Here is a 26251-nt window from a genome sequence, read left to right as displayed (position 1 = left end):
CCATAGGGTAGGTCCGAGCCCGCCTTCCGAGTGGCCAGCACCACCGCACTCCCTCCACACGCTTACGACAAGACCTGTGCCGGCCAGCTTCACTTGCCGGCCTGTTTTTGCGACAAGGCCTGTGCCGGTCAGCTTCACCTGCCGGCCTGTTTTTCCTACAAGGCCTGTGCCGGCCTTGCCATGCCTTATCTGCCTGCCTTTGCCTTGACCCATGCCTGCTAGCCCTTCCTATTGTTGCATTTGCCCCATTTCTCCATCACCATGTGCCCCAGGATCATCACGCAAGCTGCAGGGACTGCCTTGCAAGCAGCCGCACACGGAGACTGCATTTGTGCAGCCGTGCACCATTTGTGTTCACTGCGCTCATTCAAGGGGAGGCCTAGGACTGCATTGGTGCAGCCGGCCACAATCCCTGTTACCTGCATTTGTTCCATGCGCCAGAGACTGCGTGTGAGCAGCCTGGCCCCCTGATTCTTTTTCCCCCACAGAGTCCATCAGTTCTGGGCCATGGTTTAGTGTACAATGTATAAGTTAAGGTTAAGGTAAATTGTAAATGGTTTGCTCCCCCTGCATGTTTGTCGTAGCACCGGCAATTTAGTTAAGTCGTCTGTATGAGTGGGTTTGTTTAGTTAGTAACTCAGCCCGTAGGTTATTTACTTTAGGGACACTAAGGGAATTCTAAGGGATTTATTCGTGTAACCGGGCTGTGAATCTTCAGTGAGCTGTTTTTCTTTTGCTAACGTTATTTTGGACCAACCGCTCACAACAACCACCTCCACCACCAACATCGCTCTCATCAACCGCTTCACAACAATCACCTCCACCACCTTCTCCACCACCGCCTTCAGAACAACCACCTTAACCACAACCACCCAAACACACCACCCTCACAACCACCACAAAACACCAGCTATTCCACCATTACAACAACCACCGTAACCACCACCGCATTTCCACCTCGGCACACGGTTGTGAGAAGCCTCGCATTCATCGGGGGAAAGCAGACGACGGCCCCACCCCCCAACGAATAACATCTGCGCCAGCCAACGCAGCGGGAGAATAGCGCAACACCAGGGATTATAAAGCGACCCTAGTTATGAAGAAAAGAAAAGAATGAGAAAAGCCACGATTTGGCGAGGAAAACGCCCTTCTTCTGGAAGAGGAGGGGGGAGGGCGAAAGGGAGGGGCGAGGCGCCGTGGAGATAAAAGGTCGCGCTGAACGCAAGGTCAGAGTCTCTCGTTCGGCTGCTGGAGGTTGTGAGGTGTGTGGAGGAGAGAGAAGTGTTGTGTCGGAGTTGTGGGCAGTGTGAGGAGCTGCGGTAGGGGACTGGAGAGAGCGGAGCGCAGTGGAGCCAAGGCGCGCGGCCTGCCCCCCCCCCCCCCACGCGCCTTACCGTGGGTCATTGGAGAGGGGACGTCGAGGTTCGCCCAAGCAAGTCACCACGAGGGTGAAGGTAGCTAGCCCGGTCTCTCGGAGCCTTTGCGGTCTACACGGCTCCGTGCCTAATAAGACCCTAAGAGGTCCAGTCTACCCCCTTGTCTTTGATGGGGTTTTTCCTTTGTTTCTTTGCATGAACGTTGTGGCGCCATGTCCGTAAGTAGAACTGTCGATAAGTGACTGTACATAATAAATAGGCGGTGGTAGATCTTTGGCTTGCTCGCATCTTGTCTCCACCCCCATTCATTGCATGATTGAATACGTGCATTGTTTGCATACATGACTGCATAACCGCATCTTTGACCGTATACGTGCATGTTTGGTTGTGAAATAAATGTGCTTGTTTAAATGTCACCCGTTCGTTGCGTCCTTTCCCTTGATTGAACTGCCATATTGCACTCTGAATATAGTTGGTTGTTAAATAACCGATAAAGTGATCGGGTCCAATGGGGCTGCGCGATAAATACCCCGCTCGGTTATCCCAAAATGACGCGAGCTGCTTAAGCGGCTCGTTTCCAAGAGGCCTCGTTGAGGTACAATCTCTCGGTAATTTACCCGCGCGAATGAATTAGGTAAATCGAAGATTTGGTGATCAGACCCTGTAGCGTGGGTAGAGTACGGACAAGGTTGTGGTGTGGTTGAAAACACACCTGTGGCTGGTTTTCGGCGTTTATCCGGAAAGCCGCGACTGGATTGACCGTTCGGTGGGCGAAGCGGCCGCTATTGGTTAAACGCGGTCGTTCGCATGCCAATGGGCGGAGATCCACAACAATATATATATATATATATATATATATATATATATATATATATATATATATATATATATATATATATATATATATAACCAGTCCACATTCTACCCGCGCGAAATAGGGTGAATCGCCGAATGTCGATATACCTAAATACCCGCGCGGGTAACCTACCGAGCGGTCGCACCACGCACAGGTCGGCTTAGGACACGAAACGCTCAAGCGGTTCGTTCTGTGCTACAGAGATAACCGAGCGGTATTATCACCGACCTCGACGGTTCCGATTATTTATCGGGTGTTTAAAACCCACTACTCATTCCATGATGCAAGATGGCACTTTCAATGTGGAAAGAAGACGCAACGAACGAGAAGCATTTCACACAAGGACATTTATTATAAAGCACATATTGCACACACAACACAAGCAAGGAATCATGCAATATACAAGCACGGCAAATAGAAAGCAATACAACCAACTACAATGAGAATGTACATGCACTTAAAAGGACACGGTGCCACAACATGCATACGAAAACAACAGGAAAACCCTCCCCATAGGCAGGGAGGTAGACGGGGTTCGTAAACCTTTATGGTCGTGGGCCGTAGATGACCGAAAAGGCCCGCGAGACCGTGCTGGTTACCTGCCCCCTCGAGGTGTGACGGTGGGCAGGTCGCGATGCCTGGTTCCCACGCCAGCTAGCGTAGCCACGCCTGCTCTCGGGCCTTTGCGATGACGTGGTCGGTGAGTTCTCTCCGGCGTCCCTCGCCAGATGCGCAGATTCGCGCCACACAGCCGGCAGGGCTGCGCCTCCCGTCTGCGTCTCTGAGGCGTCGCCCGGACTCGCCACCGGCCCGCGCCTTCACCGACAGGTCGCCCAACACCAAGACGAGAGAGCCCGACCTGGACCACCAAGAGAGAGCTCGAAGATGAAGCGAGAGGATGACGTCCACCAAGAGAGCGAGTAGAATCCAACCACGGACTTCTTATAACAACCTGGACCAGCAATGCCATCTACTCGCAGCAGTGAGAACTGACGTCACCGGAAATGGTTCAGCAGCCATGTTGCGTTGTCACTTGCCACTCGCTAGTCGCGCGCAATTCAAAAAAACCTGTAGATGCATTAAGAGTTTTCACTATTTTGAACCGTTAAACGTAAAAATGCCACAGTGCGTGGCGTTCGGATGCTATAATAAGTCTGGGAAGAGCTCCACGTGCACCTTTCATCAGTAAGAATGCGATTGTTAATGCTTCTTCGGCGAGGAAAACGCCCTTCTGGAAGTTTCCAGCGCGTGCTGGAAGAGGGGGCTGACAAGCGAGGAGAGTGTGTTGAGAAGGTGGACGGAGTACTTTGAGGAGCTGATGATCGTCAAATTTTTTTCTCTTTCAATCGTCAATCTATTTCTAGAGTATTATTTTAAGAAGTTACAATTTAAACGCTAAACGCCAGTATAACAATCTAAATGATGGCAAAGTGCAGTCGATGATTTGAAAGGAAATGTAAAAAAACGATATTATCCAGGAATACACCGGAAATGAGTTTTCCAGGCGTCTCGAATTCAATTTTTTCTCTCATACAGCACATCTGTGAGTGCTATACAAAGGTTCGTCTCCACCATGTTGTTCGAACCATGAACACTGGATTGAAAGATAAACCCATCAGGAAAAAAATCAGCAAACTGATCCTATTTGCACATCAATAGTTTACTTACCATTTGCATTGAAGTGTTTCTCCTAGGTTTCGACATATGTTATGTTGCGACCTACTGCGATGAAAATAGTTGATCGTTATCTTCTATAGGTCAATGCATATTAAACCAGTCTCATTAGTGTATAGATTATAGATCATGTTTATTAAGGATGTCCAATGTCTGTTCCCTGGGGGAACATTGTTGATGCCCTGGGGGAGGGAGAATTGCTGGATGGCTTGGGTCCCGCGACGAGCGATCTCACACCGCGACCTCGTCGCCGACCGCCGTCCTTCTCGCCTCAGACCCGAGCTCCTTGGCCTCTTCCCACAACTCTCCTCAGCCGACTGCAGAACCCAACTCGATGCCTTCGCCACCCGACTCCACTCTCTGCCACACCGATGACTCGACTCACTCTGCCCTGCCGACACACACTGCTACTGCCACACTCTGCCACGATTCACCTTGCACTCGCCGTTTTATAGGCCAGCAGGAGAAAACAATATGCAAATTTCCGGATCAGGATGACCTCGGGGGCGGAGCCACGCTCGCCAATTGGACGGAGGAAAAGTGGGCGTGAACCTCCCCTGATCCTAGAATTTGCATATATCGATTTCACACAGACGTGACTGGAGGCGGGGCCAAGCCGCTCCGCGCTTGCTAATTGGACGGATCAGAAGTGGGCGTGTAGCGTTCTTGATCCGAATTCTCCCTCGGAAAGGCCGCTATTTGCACTCGCGGCTCGGAGCGTATCTTGAACGAGCCCAAGACAGCCCGACGCTCAGTGTTCACAGGTGGTGTGGGAATGGCCGCAGAAGGAGAGAGGTGAGGGTGGTGGAGGGTTTATCGGTGGTGGTTTGATGGTTATGGTGCCGTTTGGGAATGACAGTGATGCGATGTTTGCGGGATTGAGTTGTGAAGGTAAAGGTCGTGGCTGTTGGCGTTGTTGTTGTCTGAGGGTTGGAGCGTGGTTGTAGTTGGTGACGATGGCTGGCGTGGTGGTTGTTGTGTGATGGCGGTTGAGACGTGGTTGGTTAAAAATAAAGATAGAACAGAAAAACGGCTATCTCAAAGCGTTGCAGCCCGAATGAATCACAAAATTCCTTCTATACAACGGGTGGGGCTAACTACACGTACTTACAGAGATATCTCACCTGCGGGCCCTTTATGGTGGTCTGCGAATTTCCACAGCCGTAACACTATTATTATAGGGGGTAGCTGAAAGCTCCGCCTTATGGCCTATAATAATACAAATATTATAGGCCATAGGGGGTTAGCTATACACATTACATTGATTATCATCAACACATTACACTGATTATCATCAGATCATATGATATATGATATGATAATCATTCATCAGAATTGTGACACCTCGTACTCACACACCTTATTGATTCGTGCTGCAGAGCTTATATTAGCTTGGTAGTGATAATGGGTGGCAGAGACTGTTGTTAGTGAAATGAAAATCCTGTTCTTCTTATTAAGCAGAACAAAAATGTTGTTTCCAGCGAGAAATTCAGCACAGATTAATATATTCAATCTGTGAATTTGGATTGGCAACGCAACATGGCGACTTCAGACGACCTCTGACTTCAGTCGACAGAGGCCATTGCTGGTCCAGGTTATTATAAAAAGTCCTTGAATCCAACACGACTCTGACAGAGAGAGGATGACGTCGACAACCCAGACAAAGAGAGTAAGCCTCGCGCGCAGTCCGCCTTATATAGCGCGAGCTCCGCCCTTCGCTCCTCCCCGTTTTCGGCTCCACCTTCCTTCGAGAAGGTTCCCGAAAAGGGGCGTTCCCTCACCCCAACCACCTCACGCTGTTCATCCACGAATCAGGGGCGAGCCGCCCCACCCCGCCTCCGTCACGCTCCTCGGAGAAACAGGCGGGAAAAATCCACGCGCCCATCAGAACTCCTCTGGTTTCCTTTTGCGTTTGACGGTTTTCAACGCGGCTTGTTGTTTGCGTGAAGGTTTGTTCAAAATAGCAATAGAAAAATAAAAATGGCTATCTCAAAGAGTCGCAGCCCGGTGAACACGAAGATATCCCTTTAAACAATGGTGGGGACCGATCTGAACACTCACTTACCGGCATAGCTAATCTAAGGAACCTTTATGGTGTATTGCGAATTTCCACAGCCGTAACAATACATATATATATATATATATATATATATATATATATATATATATATATATATATATATATAATATATACATATAATATATACATATAATATATAATATTGTTGCGGATCCGGGGTGGCGGGATTCTCGCCCGATTCTTGGCGCCACTATCACCACCGCCGTCTCCGGAGTTTATAACGCCGGCCAGCTCCGCACAGGCCTTGGGTCACGCCTCTTCAATCGCGATGCCAACGTAATCCTTGTACCTTACCAGTTGGGGAAATAGAACCCCGGTTACAGACTGGTTGTGTCAGATGCCAAGCATTTTCTGCCAGTCTGTAACCATTTTTGGTTTTATATGCCAATCAAACGGATCACTCCTCAACACGACACAAATTAATCCATAGCGGCAATTTCATAGGAACAAACCAGATTTATTGGGGAACATCGGGGAACTCGACACAAGCAAAACATTCATGACAATGCTTTTATTAACAATCTTTAACCCGTTCTTAACTAGGGAACTACGGACTACAGGTTCCGAGGGGGTCCCTACCGAGATATGCCTTATACAACACGTGCAGACAAAGACAGACAGACAGACAGCATGCAACTTGGAGTTCCTTTAGTATGCATGCAAACTTTCAGGCTGCTAGGTTTTATGGTTTTGGAGTTATGGACACACACACACACACACACACACACACACACACACACACACACACCTTGTTTTTTCACACATAGCTGTTCCCAACAATTCTCTCACACACATAAAAACAAACACAAAAACACAAAAAATAAAGATAAGAAATAAAATAAATAAATATATAAATAACAAACAAACAAATAAGCAAGCGCACACACACACACACACACACACACACACACACACACACACACACACACACACACACACACACACACACACACACACACACACACACCTTGTTTTTTCACACATAGCTGTTCCTAACAATTCTATCACACACACAATAAAACACAAACACAAAAAAGAAAAAGATAAGAAATAAAATAAATAAATAAATAAATAACACACACAAGTGGATACTTCAGAGACCTGGGGTGGGAGTATTTAATACTCACGCTATCTACCTGGCAAAGGTCTGCCTACATTAATGCATGCTCGTACATGCAGTTTGCACCCCTCTGTTCGGCTCACTCCAAATATGATTCGTACATGCTACAGTACTCTCAACAGAGGGGGAAGGGATGGGGGAGCAGGGGAGGGGTGCGGTGGGAGAGAGAGAGAGAAAGAGAGAGAGACGTGTAGGGTTGGGAGGGAGAGGGAGGGGTGAGGGAGGCGGAGGGGTGAGAGAGGCGGAGGGGTGAGAGAGACGGAGGGGGTGGGGGGGAGCATTCCAGCTGATGAAATGCCCAGTTTAACGTCCATCTGAGAGATGGCACACAGATTGATGAATCACCCTGCCTGTGAACCCCAGGATGACAGTTTATAGCTGGATCAGGATTAGAACCCAGGCTTCACAAAGTGTGCATGTGTACCCCTCAGCTTTCCTGCTATGATGAGGCGATTCATTACTTCATAACGACTGAAAATATTTTTTACTCATTGTGATCATACAATTTTTTTTACATTCCTTTTCATGGCGACGTGTGACGTCACCGCCGAGAGGCGTAATGCCGTCATGACATCATCAATCATTCGCTGACATCATGACGTCTGTCGTCGACAGACCGTCACCGCTGAGAGGTGTAATGCCACACCTAAAAAACAGCGTCTGCAATGTAAAACCCTCTTCTGCACATGCCGACTACCTCAGAAGGTGTATTTGACACCAAAAATTTAACAACAAACATTGTACATCAAGAAATTCTATAAATCATATTGTGAACACTGAATATATTGATGTCCGAACGAACCCTCACTTCCAAAACTTCGCGCACCGCGCGGGTTTGACTCGTATCATTTATTTTGCCTTCTTACCTCCAGTATTGTACCATGGTATCGCCATTGATTGAAGCTTGAATGCATGCCAAGTGACTTCATGAAGTACTCCACAAAATGGTTGAAGAAAGTTAAAAAAAACCGACATGTTCAATTTTTAAAATATATCTGTATCTATGTTGAAGTGACACGCCATTTAATGAAAGCAGTTCGGAGAAAAAGGGGAAACGTCGTGTAAAATAAAACTGCACACTTTCAGCGGGTGAGCTACCGCCTGAAGCACCACAAGGCAATGCGAGGCCAAACGCAGGAGAGTGGGGCATGAACTTTGTTCAAGTCGATCAATATATTCAGTGAAGGTGCGAATACTTTGGCAGTGTATGGTCATGGCTTGCAGACGAACAGCCAAGCAGCATGGAGAGCGCTTGCCAAGTGGTTTAAGCACTCAAGGAAGCACACCAACGAAACGGTTGATAAGGATGGCTGGCTTGGCAAGTGATTAGCAATCGCCGATCGGTTATATTAAACACCTCCGGCGACGCCCAAAATGTCAAACAATGTCTGAATTGGTAAAATGAACACATTTGTAGCTTTTGGAACTGCTGCTGAAGTCAATAAAGAAGTTTAATTTTTTTTTTAATTAGACTCAGGTTAAGAGATTCTAGAGGTTAGAGCAAGGAGATTAGTTATTAATTAAGTTTGATTAGTTTTGAATCATTATTTATGAATTTCAACGAGATTTCCATCATTTTCAAGCAGTGTGCATCCATTGGCGATACTCAAAGACCATTTTCTGTCACATTCCGACTCATCGCTAATTTTGTACACATCTGAATTCAATAAAATTTCGACCACAAAAAGTTGAAATATGTACTTGTATCCTGCAAATATTTTGTTAGATTTCGTTTTTTAGCAACCAAATTACAGGGGTTCAAAACCATAAATATATACATTGCTCACCCTGAGTGTGTATGTAGATGCCTTTACCGTACTCTATTTATGAAGTGTTGGTGTTGCCGAAGCAGTTTCTGGCAAGGGTTATACAGTGTGGTTTGCCATTGCCTTACCAATGTTGTTTGTCCGTGCTCTATCCTCTTAAATGCTGAGCATCAAGGAAGAAAGCAAGTACGTATTATTATTGGTTCACGAAAAAATTTTCACGAAAAAAATAAGTGACCACTATATTCGTTATTGTTGTGTGTCTGTCTGTCTGTTGGGTAATTGATCTAGTCGAAAAAAAAAATTTTTTTTTTTGAGATTTGTTCTACCCTTATTATCAGTATTTAAAACGGCGATTTCAGTTAATACAATGGCGATTTCAATGAAACTTGGTTGGGAGGTTCATACCATAACCTTGTTGTGTGCAAATGAGAACCGTTGCTATGGACACCACCGTTGCCTAGCAACGGGACTTTGAAATTTTGGAAAAATCATAAAATATTTATTTTTTCGAAAATCAAAAATTGGGCCATGAGCGACTGTGGGCAGTACATTCAGCCATATTGTCAAAAATTTCCAGCCGGATCCTACGATAACTGTCGGAGAAGATAGACTTTGAATGAACCCTGGTCGAAAACAATAAAAAAACGAAGTTCGTTACATCTCAGAGACTATGAGTCAGATATACATGAAACTGGTATGGTAGGTTCATGGTATGTCCTAGTTATGTGTGAGAAAGAACCGTTGCTATGGACCCCTCCGTTGCCTAGCAACGGCCGAAAAACCTTTAAATGTGGGGGTATTTTAACAAAAAAACAATTTGCAGCATTAACCCTTGAAGCGAGAATCATGAATTTTATTGTTCTTTATCCTCAGATCATTCCCCATCGAATGAGCCCATTGCGTCAGGTTCTATTGGGTAGTCGACTACCCATGTCCGCCTACCGGCTTGTCTATCTGTCTGTCTGTCTGTCTGTCCCGAGCATAGCTCCGTGGGTTTTGATCCGATCCTGATAAAATTTTGGTGGGAGGTTTATATCATGATCTAGTTGTGTTTTCCTGAGAATGGGCGTGGTGCGCCCATTATGGGCGGAGCCACGCCCAACAAACATTTGTTTTTAGGGGGTAGCCGATTTCAATTTGCATCTTCTCCTTCGGGGGTTTGTCGAATCTGACGGGTTTCGGTTCGGTATTTGGTTAGCCCAATGGCACCTGCATAGCCCCACAGAGCTCGATTTTTCATTTTCGTCCCAAGGTCAAGGTCACAAGGTCACGAACTTAGAAAATTGCGAATTTTGACATAAAAATCCATCTTCTCCGAGGGGTTTGTCAAATCTGGCAGGGGTTAAGGTATTTGGTTAGCCCAATGGCCCCTGCATAGCTCCACGGAGCTCGATTTTTCATTTTCATCCCAAGGTCAAGGTCACAAGATCAAAAACTTAGAAAATTTCGAATTTTGACATAAAAATCAGATGACCGCCCAAACTTTGAGCTAGGAAGACAATATTTTTTATGCATAATCTTGAGGTCATTCCCCACGTAAAGTCTTGAAACCATGTTGCTCTATCTCGAACACCTTGCCTGTGGCGCCCCCTTTAAGTTTGTTTTTACACTGATTTCATCAAAGTATGGATAATCCGTGGAGTGCGAAATGCCATATAGCCTATATGACGTTATATTGTTCCTGGAATGTTCCAGAGGAAGTTTTGCACCAAAGGTCATAATCCTTGACCTTTGACCTTTAAAGTTCACAAACGTCAAATTTTCAAGGTTGTGGGAATCAAACCGGGTTTTTGACCTTCTTCAATGAACTAACTCCAATAAGCTATAGCACGTATCCTGTTTCCTTATTTTAATGTCCACAACATTGTGTTGTAACCTTTAAAGGTTATGCAAAGGTCAAATTTTGAAAGTTGTTGAACGAAACTGGGTTTTCGACATTTTGCAGCTAATAACCCATCACTCGTACCACATCATGTTGATCATTTTTATAACTTGGTCAAACATTATCACATTGTCTCATCCTTGACTTCCGAAACAATCTACATTGTCAAATACCGATCGTGAACCATCGTCGTCTTCAGACTTGTTATTTTTTAAAGTCTTTGGTATGACTCAGCCGGGTTTGAACCACTGACCTCCCAGACTCAGAGCAGATGCATTAACCTGTTTGTGTTTCAATGGCAGTGTGCATTTCAACCTAATTTGCATTATACCCCTCTGGGTTAAAGGTCAAGGTCTTACATCCCTTGCAGTATTAAACCACCATTTAGGATTTTCACTCTTTTTTTTATTTCTCGACCAATATCTGAGAACTTTTGGAATTAAATTTTGCATCAATAATGGGAACTAGCCGAAAACCCGTCACAGACGGATTCCGTTCCATGAGCCCAATTTGACAACCAGTGGCGGCTCTTGTAAGAGCCGGATCCCAGTCGATGTACTTCATGGCCTTACCTAATGAGGCCTACAAAACGTTCTTGTACACGACATTTTTGGTGTACACTACTCCTTGTGAAGAAGTCCCCTGATTTGTGCACATGTCTACTTTGACGTACAAACACCGTGTCAAAACTTCTCAGGTCACAGTACCGAGAAAAACGTGATGTGACTGCTAGGAGGAGCACAAAATTGGTCCTTCAGTATTAATATATAGATACAATGTTTCTTGTAACATTTTTTGTGTCAAATTCACATTTTGAGGTAGTCAGCATGTGCAGAAGAGGGTTTTACATTGCAGACGCTATTTTCGAGGAGTGGAATTACACTTCTCAGCGGTGACGGTCTGTCGACGACAGACGTAATGACGTCAGCGAATGACCGATGACATCATGACGTCCTTACGCCTCTCAGTGGTGACGTCACACGTCGTCATGTAAACGAATGTAAAACGAAAAGTGCTTATTCTGCTTCAGAGTTGAAGGTTGACTATTGCCACTATGTGCGATGCACTCTTACAGGTATGAAGTTTCTTTCAGTCCAGGTCACAGTACCGAGAAAAACGTGACACGACCGTGAGGAGGAGCACAAAATTGGTCCTTCAGTATTAATATATAGATACTTCCTGCACTCAATAATTTTTTTTTATTCCTGCGCTATCACGACTCCAAATTTCCAAACTCTATCAATATCTCGGAGCCGCCTGGGACATTTGAAATTCAATTTTGCATCAATAATGTGAATACAAAGTATGGGGATGGTTGACCAAATTTTTTGTATCGACTTAATTAAGGCCATGACCTAATTATAGTAATTTTGACTTTTTTCATCATAACTCAGCTCAGGTTTGTCCGATCAGAACAAAATTGCCCTCCTATCAAGATAGCCAAGGGAATTTCACATTTAAACCTAATTTACATCATGCCCCTCTGGGTTAAAGCTTCAGGTCTTGCATCCCTTGGAGTATTAAACCACCATTTAGGATTTTCTCCCTTTTTTCTGCCAATGTCTGAGGACTTTCGGAATTAAATTTTGCATAAATAATGGGAATACAAAGTATGTGGGGTTGACATAATTTTTTTGATCTTCATTTAAATTTTAAGGTCATTACCTAATTATAAACACTTTCACCAAAACTTGATGGTTTGTCTGATCAGAACGAAATTACCCTTCATAGATAGCCCAGATCAAAGCGCATTTATGCTTTATTTACATTATACCCCTCTGGGTTAAAGGTCAAGGCCTGAAAATAACCATGCGTTTTTGTCAATTCAGAATCTCAAAGACCGCTTGGCCTTACAAGACGTTCTTGATCATAAAAGTTGACCTGCATTGAAGTTGTGCACCTGACATTTGTTTTGTGCCCTTGACCTATTTTTTTACGGATTGTGACCTAATTAACAAAAAATACCTTTTTCATCACATTAATAATTTTCCTCCAATTTTCATGATGTTGAGTTTTATGGATACATTGTTGATGGGGACACATTTTATTTATTTACCCTCTATCCCTAAATGTTAAAGGTTAAGGTGATATGGTGGTCCGAAAAATTGTGGCCATCATTGGATCACGGGCCACGGGTAAGCCTCTCCCATTGAGGGAGGGAGGCTTACCCTTGGAGATCGCTTTGTGATCGCAAATATCTCGTTTGAATAGTGCTTGCTTACATGCTTAAGAACCTGTAATGCCTGGTGGCACATGTGGCTTCTTGAATAACTCATGCCACTTTTGTCAGTCCTGAGTCCACTCACTCTATTTGAACTGTGCACAGTTATAAATACGAGTTTAATTAATGGTATTACCAAATAGCTTAAGGGGCCAAGATTTGCTGAGGTCAACATTCAACTTGAGCACTGCCAATTTGGGTTGTGTATGTGCTTGTGCAGGTGTGCAGGCACATGAGTGCAAGGTACAGCATGGAGTGCTCAAGTACATCAAAGTTGAAAACTGCAAGACTGAGAGGCCTGTAAACATCACGTTCTGTGAGGTCAGATTTACTGCTATGCACACACCAAGATCTTCTTTCATATGATCATGTGCACACGATAACAGTAAGTTGAGTGACGACAGCCACTTGATTGCAGAATCAGTGGCTTCATGTAGTTGCGCAAAAGACCCCATGGATGCCATGTGTACACAAACCAATTACTGGTCAAGTTATGGAAAGTTATGGTCTGGATGGACACATACACATGGCAGAAAGACAAGGGAGAGCAGCAGAATGAGGGAGAGGAGGGTGAAGATGATGATGAAGAGCAGTTTAGATTGGAAGAAGAATTGGCCAACAAAATAGAAGAGATAAAAAAACTGATAAAACTAAGAAAGAGACCAAAACTCCATCACAAATCTTAGTGAGGCGGACCAACCATTCAATTCGAAAAATGATTACAAAATCATCCACCTTGAAAGAAATCAATATCATGTGTTTTGCAGCAGCACTATTCATTCAAGAAAAAAATAATGCACAAACACCACCAGAAGAGAATAAAAACAAGGCCTTACAAATAGAAGCCAAATCCCACCATGGAAACAGATACTTGAGTGACAAAGAGAGCAACTGAGGAAGGAAGTAGGTCAGATACAACAGTTCAGGAAAGGAAACAGAAACCCAAAACAAAAAAAAAGAATCCAAAGCATGAAAAAGAAATACAAAATCGAAGACAAAGACCTCAAGTGCTTGGGTGATGAAAACAAACTCAAAATAAGAGCAATCAGAGATTGCAGACCCTCACCAGAACTTCTTTTGAGTGGTGTATTTTTATAGGTTTTACAGTAAATCCAATATGGCTGCCAAACCATGTGACCTATTATGTCATATGTGACCCTTTTGTTCTGCATGGATAGGTGGTCATATTTGTAAAGTTTTGCCTCAATTTGTTCAGCAATTTCAGAGAAGAAGATTTTTTAAGGTATTTTTTTTAAACAATATGGCTGCCGAATCACATGACTGATGATGTCATCATTTTTTTTTTTGGTGGACCATTTTATTCCAAGATGACCCTCAATTCTCATACTGATCGGATGTAGCGTTCTCCAGATGCAATTATGACGTCATAACGAAGGCAATTATGACGTCATAAAATGTCACACACATTCCCCATGAGGAGTACTTGCTGTGTGCCAAGTTTCCATTTTTTCCTTGGTGTGGTTTCAGAGATACAGAGGTCCAAAGTTTTTCCGTTTTTCCAACATTGGTACCACACCACGTGACCTATGATGGCATACTTATCATTAAAACATTGCGAGTAGTCGCACCAATGGTGAAAATTTTGTCTCATTCCGACAACGGTTGCGGAGAAAAATACGAAAGTTCTGTGCGGAAAAACAAACAAACAAACAGACAAACAAACAATCAAATGGACCCAAGTGCAATACCTATGAGGAAGCAAACAGGAGAAAACAAAACCACATGTTTGAGAGTAATCCCAAGAGATTATATCACAAATTAGAACTACAAAAGAGCAGGAAAATACAAAAAAACGAATTGGACCGAGTTGGGATCGACAAAGAAGGCTCATTGGAATGGATAAGAAGAGGTCAGCTCACCTGGGACGGAGAACGAATAATAATAAATGCCAAAGATCAAGGACACTACACCAAATAGATTAAAAAAGATGGCAGGACTGAGCCAGACGGACAAGTGTCGGCACTGCAAGACAAACAGAAAGTACTAGTCACCTGCTTTTGGGATGCAAAAATCTATCATCAGAACAACTTTACACACAACGGCACAACAAAGTATGCAAAGTGATTCATTGGCATATCTATAAAAAAAATTTCAACATCCCAGTTTCAGAAAACTCAAGGAAACACGAACCAAGGGCAATCATTGAAAATTAACAACTAACGTTACAGGAAGATTATCACTTCCTGCTCAGAAAATCAACTTCCGGCATCACACAGAAAACGATTCAGCACCAAAAACGTCGCTCTTCTGCATTAACCCCACCCACAATTCACCCAGCAATCTCCGCCCACATCACACCCAATAAGTGTGACAGAAGACACAGGACAGAATAGCCAATTATAAAACAGCGCGATGTTGCCGCGCTGTAATAAAATAGGTGAAAGAATAGCAAAGGGAATTGAAGACCTAACTAAAAGCCTTACACAATGGATCTTGTCCCATATATCCATTAGACATAACGGAAGGGCAAACTGAACGAATCCTAATGAAATAACGAACTGTCTCGGGAGCGCTATATGTTGGGTGCCATTGCTTTGGGGGAGTGCCAGCTTTACAGAGCTGCAACAATACTAAAACACCTGATGCAATGGGCTGACAGGATGGCCGAGAGGTACGCACACTCGGTTCTAAGTTGTCTCCCGTGACTTTGAATCCCGATCCAGCAATAAACTATCATCTTGGTGTTTCACAGGCAGGGTAATTCATCAATGTGTGTGTCGTCCCTTGGCTGGACATTAAACGGGAATCCCGTCTGCCAACATTCATTGGTGGACGTTAAATTCCTGCACTAACCAGCAAAGGGCACTGAATCAGCAACGCAGCCACACCATCAGCCAATAATGCTACCACGCTGCCTTTTTCTGCATACAAACGAAGAAGACCTCATGCTATTCAACAAATACTGTATATACAAAAAGGGCTTTGGGTGAGGGAGTAAGAGGGTTGGGTGAGATAAGGGTAACGAGGGTAGAAAAGATTGTAGGCAGGGATGGCGGATGACACATGATAGTTGTGCATCGCTTGCTCAAAGGCCTGGAGGGAAGAATGCGACTGAACTGTCCTCTGGGAGGCAGCCTTGAAAATAAGGTACTGATGATGTATGAGTACCAGCTTACTCAATATGGCATCTCCCAGAGGGGAGAGCAGTACTCCTGGTGGATAAAACTTGTAATGCCGGCAAAACAGTAAACTGTGACCACAGTTGTTTTTCTTGTTTCAAAGAAGTTTTGGAGAATCAAATATGTTTTCAAGCAGAAATCGTTTTCATTTTTCTCAAAGTCGATGAAGACACATCACGCATATCCACACAGAGAAAAATATTAATAAGAGCGAGAATTGCTTAGTAATACACATCCTTTGTTGATGTGATATTTTCTAAGTCCAAAAAGGGCATAACACTGAAAGATTGAAGAAACACCCTGAAACTCAAACTTGTCCTGTAACTTATAGGAAAGCCATGTACCAAGTTTCAGTTGGATATGTTAAAAGGTATGTGAAAAAGTCAGAAAAACCACTGGTGGGACAGATGGAAAGCAAACCTATAGTCCCCTCCGGTAAAACAAGGGACTAATATAATACAAGCTCCCTTACAAAGTAGCTATGGTTGTCAAATGTACAGTTGGTTGTCTGCACTCCATCCTGTTAAAACACTGAACATCAAGCAAGGAAGCAGCACATACCATTTGTGAAGTCTTTGGTATGTGCTCAATCAGGGTTCAAACCACTGACCTCCCAGACACAGAGCAGATGCTCTCACCATTACACCACCAAGTCTGATTATTATTATTTAATTTTATTCAATACGATTTAAGCCACTATGATTTAAGAGAAAGGATGTCTAAAGCAGTGTATTAAAAAAAAATAATAATAATAAAAATGCAAAACTTTTGTGCAGTGACAAAGCAATGTCAAATTCATGATTCAGTAAAATTAATCTTTTTACTTTATTTATTTATTTTTTGTGTCCAGGGTCGTTGCATCTCATCTGCGGTGTACTCTGTAAGCTCTGGACAGGTTGCACCAGATTGCCGCTGTTGCTCCGCTCTGGAAACGCACACCATCGTGATCCCTCTGCATTGCCACAATGGCTCAACACAGGGCTACAATATGACTGTCATAACCGCGTGCGATTGTAAATCCAAGCACTGTGTTTGAGCTCAAATATCCATCTGAAACAGTATGCAATACGTCAGCAATGATTGAGGGTGGTTGAGATTTGACCTGGACATTTGTTTCGAAATTGAAGAGTAATGTATGTTGATACATATCTATTTCTAGAATTTGTATTTACAGTGTTGCTAGTTGTTTCCTGCTTAAATGCACTTCCTGAAAAGCAAGATGACCAAAAATGGCAAGCCTGTTGAAATTTCCAGACAATTACCTGCACAGAATAGCAAGAAGTTAACGAAGGAGGTAATGAAGAATGATGTACTGAACTGGCTATGTACACATCCAAAAGATTTACGCACCTTGGACACGCAATGGAAAGCTTCCACTATGATGGGATAAGGGAATCCAAAACTGGAGAGAATCTTGAAAAGCAATATGTCTGCTTTTTGGAGCTATGTATAGTCTCAGCTTAAGGGGTCTGTGTTCAGGTCAAATTTTAAGCACCCTTCTTTATTGTTGGTCACTTCTCCCCTCATGCTAGATGGTTGATGCAAGCCAGGGAAAGGAAATTTTGTGAATCGAGTGAAAAATGTGAGGATCATTATCGAAGTTGACGTCGTAACCTCCATACCAACCAATAACCACATATACATCATATTTAATGTCACTTACCAACTGGAGATATCTGTGTGGTGGATTAAACACATCATCGAGTTGTGTTTTCCTGTCAATAAACTGGTTTTTGTACCATTACAACACACGTGTAAATGAACACGTCTTGCATGACAGAATCATGTACATTTGAGCATTTTGGTTTTGCAGAAGGACTTCAATTTCAAAAAATAAAAATAAAAATTCCCATAGTTGCCAATATAAGTACAGTGAAACAAAAACATAGGAAAGTAATATTACTGGAACTTGGTGAACTCAGAAGGATACAATCAAAATTAAAACTGCGAGCAGTGATGTAGGGGCCCAAGCGTCCCTTGTCCAATAGAGGCAATTTCAAACCATGTGACCTCTGATTTCATTGTTAACAGTATGTGTATGTGTGTGTGTGTGTGTGTGTGTGTGTGTGTGTGTGTGTATATATATATATATATATATATATATATATATATATATATATATATATATATATATATAAATATATATATATATATATATATATATATATATATATATATTCTCCCCAAGGGTACGCAATGATATGTGTCAAGCTTCACATCAATCGGTTGAACGCTATTGAAGAAGAAGATTTTTAAGAGGTTCACCTTTAATCCAACATGGCGGCCAAACCGCATGACCTATGACGTCACAATTTCACATGTTATATCTCATATTAAGCTGATCATGTGTGCCACGTTTCACGTCAATCGGTTGAACAGTGCCCAGCTGATGATTCGGACAGTTAGGAAATCAGTCAATTGCGTGTAAGTTAAGGCTATAACTTCAAATAAAATAGCTGTGTTTGTGTATATATATATATATATATATATATATATATATATATATATATATATATATATATATATATATATATATATATATATATATATATATATATATATATATATATATATATTTGTGTGTTTGTATGTATGAATATGTGTGTGTGTGTGTGTGTGTGTGTGTGTGTGTGTGAGTGTGTGTGTGTGTGTGTGTGTGTGTGTGTGGGTGTGTGTGTGTGTGTGTGTGTGTGTGTGTGTGTGTGTGTGTGTGTGTGTGTGTGTGTGTTCGTGTATTGTTATGTCTGGCTTCCTTCTTGGGACTACGGTGCAGTAATTGGTCTTTATTTTGATTTGAAGAAGATTTTAAAAAGTGTTCACCTTCAATCCAACATGGTGGCCAAACCACATCACTGATGACTTCATGCGGAAAAAAATTTTGCATCATGGGAATGATCATAACCTGTCGAGAATCAAATCGATAGCATTTGCGGTTTCGGAGAAAAGGAGTTTTAAAGTTTTTGTCTAAATCCAAGATGGTTGCCACGGTAATTGAAAAATAAAAATTGGGGGAAAAGAAGGCATTAGCTCCCATTTGCTCCAACATAGCATGAGAAGCTTCAGCATAAATTGGAACAGCAGTTCTGGAGAAATAGCTTTTTATAGGTTACATCAACATGGAAAAGCATTCTAAGATGGCGTCTCCGATGACATCATCAATTTTCATCAATTTTGTTTTATTTTCCATTGCCAGACCAAGTGACTGATCAAAACGAAATTTCAGATTTAACTTCGTATTCTGGTGTAGATGTCATAAAAAATGTTTTGTGTGAATCAGAAATTTCTTTATTTTTTTACCTCCACATGGTTGGCAAACCGCTTCACCGATGACATCATCTCACACAATTTTTTTGCACCAAGGGTAGTCGATCATAACCTGACGAAAATCGAATCGATAGAATTTGCTATTTCAGAGAAGATTTTTTTTTAAGTTTTCACTTAAATGCAAGTTGGTTGCCATGGTGATTGCAAAATCAAAATTCGGAAACAATATGCAACAGTTCCCATTCGCCCCGATATTCCTGTGAAGTTTCAACTTAATCGGAGCAGCGCCGGCTTCCACTAAAATTTGGCGGAGACAATTATAAAATACTGACAACAATAGGAGACCAAGCATTTGAATGCTTGGTCCCCTAATAACAGATATGGAGGTATATTCAAAAGCCAAGGCTGGTATTGATATCCCTGTGTACCAATAATATAAATGACAAACAATAAATTGGACCAAAACTACTGGATGGAAAATAATTAAGGAAACAGAGACAATACCCCAAGGCGCTCACCTGGTAGTGGCTGGATAAGATAACCAGGGAACCACTGGTCAGTATGGATAACCCACAAAATATCTAACGGAGAAGAAAGTAAATACCTATGGAGTTTTTTTAATGCCATGAACGAACTTTGTTAGATCACGGGTGAAAAAGGTTGTGGTGAAGTTTCATCAGAATTGTGTGTGTGTGTGGTTTCAGAGAGGAAAGCAAATACATATTTTGGGGAGCAACTCCCACGGAGACCCCTGGGGGGTGGCCCACCTTGCACCCGCTTAGACTGCAATTTTTGAAATGCCGTGAACAATCTTTGGTACATCATGAGTGATTAAGATTGTTGTCAAGTTTCATCGGAATTGTGTTTGACGTTTCTGAGAAATTTTTGTTTAGATATTTTGGTGGCAGTCCCTCCATAAAACTCCTTAGACCCCAATATTTATCACACCTGGAACATAGTTCCAGGGAGCTTACGGGATGGCGTGTCGACCATCCGTCAGTCCACGAACACTTTCAACCTCTTCTCTGAAACTACACACACAATTTCGATGAAACTTTACCACAACTTTTATCACCGTGTGTTTACCAGTTTGTTCATGTCATTAAAAATAAATAAATAATTTTTAAAATCGGGCCCTAAAGGGATCTACGGGAGTTGCCCCCAAAATAGGTATTTGCTTTCTTCTCAGAAACTGCACATGCAATTCTGATGAAACTTGACTACAACCTTCATCACCCCTGATGTACCAAAGTTTACCCATGACATTAGAAAAATCTGGGTCGAAGGAGGTGTAAGGGGGGTGGGGGGTTGCCCCCCCCAAATATATATTTGCTTTCTTCTCTGAAACTATAAACACAATTTCGATGAAATTGACCACAACCTTGATCACCCATGAAGTACCAAAGTTTATTCATGCCATTAAAAAAAAATTGGTCTACGGGGGAAAATCGTACCCCAAGATAGGTATTTGCTTTCTTCTCAGAAACTACACACACAATTCTGATGAAACTTGACCACCACCTTCATCACTCATGATGTACCAAATATTGTTCACGGCATTAGAAAAATCAGGATACAAGTCAGAGTAAGGGGAGGTTGACCCCAAAATATGCATTTGTTTTCTTCTTAGAAACTACACACACAATTTTAATGAAACTTAACCACCACTTTCATCACCTCTGATGTACTAAAGTTTGTTCATGGCATTAAAAAAAATTGGGGTCGAAGGGGTTATATGGGGGGGGGGTTGCCCACCAAAATATGCATTTGTTTTCTTCTTAGAAGCTACACACACAATTCGAATGAAACTTAACCACCACCTTCATCACCCCTGATGTACTAAAGTTTGTTCATGACATTAAAAAAATTGGGGTCTACGGGGGTATATGGGGGGGTTGCCCCCCCAAAATATATATAAGGGGTTGGGGTTGCCCCTTAAACAAGGTATTTGCTTTCTTCTCAGGAACTACACACACAATTTTGATGAAACTTGAAGACAACCTTTATCACTCGTGATGTACCGAAGTTTGTTCACGGCATTAAAAAACAAAAAATCCAAAGGTATTAACTCTCTTCTCCAATACATATTTTGTGGGTCATCAATGCCGACCAGTGGTTCCCTGGTTTTCTTATCCAGCCATTACCAGGTGAGCGCCCTGGTATTGCTCCTATGTGTTTAATATCGTGAACAAACTTTGGTATATCATAGGTGATGAAGGTTATCGTCAAGTTTCATCAGAATTGTATGTGTAGTTCCTGAGAAGAAAGCAAATACCTCTTTTAAGGGGCAACCCCACATTATACATATTTTGGGTGGCACCCCCCCCCCCCCTATTATATCCTCCAAGACCAAGATCCTTCCCATGTCATGAACAAACTTTGGTACATCATGGGTGATGAAGGTTGTGGTCAGATTTCATCGAAATTGTGTGTGTGGTTTCAGAGAGGAAAGCAAATATATTTCTGGGAGCAACCCCGCCCCCCCCCCCTCCGTAAACTCCCTCTGGAGACCCTCTCAGATCGCGATTTTTTGTGAATGCCGTGATCAAACTTTGGTGCATCACAGTTGATGAAGGTTGTGGTGAAGTTTCATCAGAATTGTGTGTGTAGTTGCAGAGAAGAAAGCAAATACCTATTTTGGGGGGCAACCACTGTCGACCCCTTCAGGCCCGATTTTTTTTTTAATGCCCTCAACAAACTTTGGTTGATGCACGGTGATGAGCATCGTGGTAAAGTTTCATTGAAATAGCATGCGTAGTTTCAGAGAAGAAGTTGAAAGTATTTGTGGACAGATGACGCGCCATCCCATAAGCTCCCTGGAACTACGTTCCAGCTGAGCTAAAAATGGTCAAGAACACTGTGAATAACAATACCAAGTATAAACAGATTTTATAAAAAGGAAATAATAAGGTGAAGATTTGCAAGAGTGAATAACAAATCAATGTGTAAGAAAGGAAACTTTCAATAATACAAGATCATATTTAGTTTATAAGAAGACTTAAACCGACCCACCGACGAATGTGCCTTTATTGCTCGATCAATACTATTCCAAAGACGTGGCCCATAATAACGTAGTGTATTAATAGAGTATGATGTGCGAGTAAAAGTTAGAAATAAGTTATCTTGTGATCTCTTAAAATGACTGTGGATATCATGGACTGCTGTAAAGTAAGATAAAACGACTTGTGGAAGAAGTTGATATGCTTGTTCATAAATATCCATGTATGTAATGTATTAATGTCATAAAGTGTCAATTTGTTGAGTTTCGTGATAAAAGGTGCATTGTGGTCCGCAGATGAGAAAGGGTACAGATCCTTACAGTGCGCTTTTGAATAACTGAGAGTGTGTGCCCAGACAATATTGCAGTAGTTCAGGTAAGGGAGAATTAAAGCATTATACAGGGAGAATAAAATACAAGGTGGAAGGAAGGTACGAAGTTCAGACAGTACGCCTGTGTCTGGAGAAATAATCTTTGCAGTTGATGAAATATGATTAGTCCAGCTATGTTATTCATCCAAGGTAACACCGATAAATTTTGTCGAATGAACAAAAGTAATGGGTTCATTATTCATCTAGATTCAAGAAATAGTGTCAGATAGAGGTTTGGTGGATTTGCTGAAGAACATACACTTGGTTTTATTGGGATTTATCAAACGTTTTTTGATTTATACCAGGATGAAACATTAATGAGCTCACTATTAAGAGTCTTGATCAAAGAGTTACAACTAGGATTGGAATAGATGACAATTGTATCATAATTTTTTTGGTAGCAAGTCGGTGTAATCGGCCCACAACTGCAGGAGGAGTAGCACAACAAACAAAAAAACACATCATGCAGAGCACGATACTTGCAAAATACACCCCTCTCTCCAAAGGTTGCCATGGAAACATCAAATTGTCCATTTATTTAAGATTAAAATTGACAATCTTAATCAAAGCTCAGATCAATCGGAAGAAAATTATTTTTCATATTGAAATGGATTTTAGAAGTTTGACCTTGAGTTGATCTTTGAACTTTTGACTTTAAAAATAGTTGTTTTCCAAATTCAGTGATGCGCAATGCAATTGTTGCTTAATTCTCAGGTGAATCAGATGAAAATTGATGCTTTTTAAGAGGAAATTTGATGATTTTAGAAATTTGACCTTGAGTTGAGCTTTGACGTTTTGATCTCAAAAATCGTTGGTTTCCCAATTCAATAATGCACTATAAAATTGCTGTTTAATTTTTAAGTCAATCGAATGAAAAATGCCAATTTTAGAAACTGGACCTCAAGATGACCTTTGACCTCTAAATCAGTTGAGACTACCTCGACAACTTGGAAAAGTTTCATGATGATCGGTTTAGAATTGTGACGTGTCGGCAATAAACAGAAAGGCAGACAGAATAACACAATCGACTGACCAATATACTTGAAAAATCTTCGATTTTGAAAGTTACAAACTACTGTTGAAGGGCACTCGGTCGGGCGCATACCTCCGCCACATAATGCTCGATTTCTGAGAACATATTTGGCCCAATACATTTTTGAAATATCATGCTATATAATATATCGTTTTTGGCCCCATCCCTCAATGGTGAGAAATCATTTTTAAAATTCAATAATCCTCGTATCCAGATTCAGATCCGGATCTTCACCAAAATCTAATCAGTTCGTCCTTGCGACACACCGTCCTAACCTGTCCACCAGGTTTCATCCGAATCCATCCACAACTTTTTGAGATATCCTGCACATTATTATTGAAGTCAAGATTGGCCAAAAGGTCAACATAGGCCGAATTTATAAAATTGTCAATTTTCATCTGATTGACATGAAATTTGAAGAGTTGCAAATTTGCTCACCGATTTCAACCACCAATTGTTGTTGAGGTCAAATTCGTTTCATGGATTTTGCAAGTATCGTTCTCTGCACAACATCTTCTTGTTTGTTTTTGTCCGTATACAGGATATCTCAAAAAGTTGTTGACGGATCTAGATGAAACTTGGTGGGCAGGTTGGGTGTGTGACAAGGACAAACTGATTAGATTTGGCGAAGATCCAGATTTGGATATGAGAATTTTTTTTTTTTAAAGTGATTCTTCATCATTGAGAGATGGGGCCAAAAACGATATTGTACTGTGCAGCATATTTCAAAAATGTAATGGGCCCGATATGTTCTCATGGATCAGACATTACGTGGCGGAGGTATGCGTTCTACCGAGTGCCTTTCAAGTTACGTGTGTATACATATATATATATATGTATATATATATATATATATATATATATATATATATATATATATATATATATATATGTATATATATATATCATACCAAGCTTGCACACAAAAAACTCGACTCGCCGTCACAGGATCCCTATGAAATTGCTGTGGCACTTAGCGGACATGCCGACAATGTTTGGGAAGTCTTGGCGTTCCATAGTACCACTTGCATTTTGCACAATGCGTATTGTTGTCATTCCCCGTGTATGGTCTGTTGTCTGCTACCAGCTATGTTGTACTGCTATCCCATGCATGTGCACGGGTATTGCTAGTTTTATATCATTGTCATCATTTACCACATGGGATATTTTGGGTGATAACGATCATCAGGAAAGTTGTATTCCAGCCATAATTGATTGAATTGAAATCCTTATCCAAATATCTGAAACTTCATACATCTCAACTACGACCTGATGCGAGTGAAGATTTACATTTATAACATCATACGTCACATGGTGAAACATATTGGATTAAAGGGAAAAAAAATTGAACATCATTTTCTCTGAAACCGATCAATGCAAAAAATTGGAATTTGGCATGTTATCAACTTCCCATGGGGTATATCGGGTGATAACGATGACGTCATCAGAGAAGTGGCATTCCAGCCAGAATTGGTTGAATTGAAATCCTTATCCGAAAAATCTGAAACTTTATCTTGATCTGATCTATGATTCAATGTGAGTGAAAAATTAAATTAATAACGTTCATAATCCATGCCAAGAAACGATGTGACATAATAGGATGCATGAATAATTTGGGTATATTGGCCATAATAGCAGTGAGACATAATAGTAGCATGTTCGGTTAACGATGATGTTTTTTGTTCAGAATGAAAGTGCCAGGTGAGATTATATGCTCTATGAGTGTCGTTCTCGTTAGAATTGGTTTATGTAGACAGCATATGTTTTATCCACAAATCAAGCTTGGTGTTGGCTTAACGGTTAAGATGACTGCCTAAAGATCTTAGGATCTTGAGTTTGAGCCCCTGTCATGCTGTTAAATAACACTAGGTGGGTTGACTGAGCCTGTCATCCTTCCGAGGTCGGCAAAATGAGTACCAGCTTACTGGGATGAGGAGGCACTGCATCAGTGGCACAGCAGTGCTCTCAGCAATGATGCAACCAGCAGCTAAATCGGCTGCATACAAAATTAGAATAATCTAAGAATAATATCTTTACAGAGCTTTTCAAGTGAATGTTTGAAAATTAAATAGAATTCAGATTATGTAGACAAGGTAGCTGTGCTTACCCATCGCTTCACAAACTAGAAGGGCACTTGGTAGAGTGCATACCTCTGCCACGTAATGCCTGATCCATGAGAACATATCGGGCTCAATACATTTTTGAAATATCATGCTACACAGTGCGATATCATTTTTGGCCCTATCAATGGCGAAGAATCACTTAGAAAAATTAAATAATTCTCGAATCCAAATCCGGATTCAGATCTTCACCAAAATCGAATCAATTCTTCCTTTTCACACACCCAACGTGTCCACCAAGTTTCATCCGTATCCATCTACAACGTTTTGAGATACCATGTACACAAACAGACAGACGGGGTGAAAACGTAACCCCTTTTGAGCTTTGGTTGTTGGAGGTAATTAAA

The 26251-nt window shown here is 41.8% G+C and overlaps 1 protein-coding gene across 1 annotated transcript in view; it reads left to right on the top strand.

Annotated features, from left to right (window-relative positions):
• Positions 1 to 17877, top strand: part of VWF (von Willebrand factor) — a 175230-nt gene extending 157353 nt beyond the window's left edge. The window contains exons 40-41 of the mRNA XM_085873069.1: positions 13199 to 13299; positions 16969 to 17877. Coding sequence (XP_085729195.1) covers positions 13199 to 13299; positions 16969 to 17154 — 287 coding nt within the window. The 3' untranslated portion in view covers positions 17155 to 17877. The remainder of the gene's footprint in view (positions 1 to 13198; positions 13300 to 16968) is intronic.
• Positions 17878 to 26251: the final 8374 nt, after the last annotated feature.

The sequence above is a fragment of the Eptatretus burgeri genome, chromosome 3, assembly GCF_056783735.1.
Source record: "Eptatretus burgeri isolate ZD-2024b chromosome 3, Ebu_testis_v1, whole genome shotgun sequence".
Lineage (NCBI taxonomy): Eukaryota > Metazoa > Chordata > Myxini > Myxiniformes > Myxinidae > Eptatretus > Eptatretus burgeri.
This window is presented reverse-complemented; position numbering and strand designations above follow the sequence as displayed.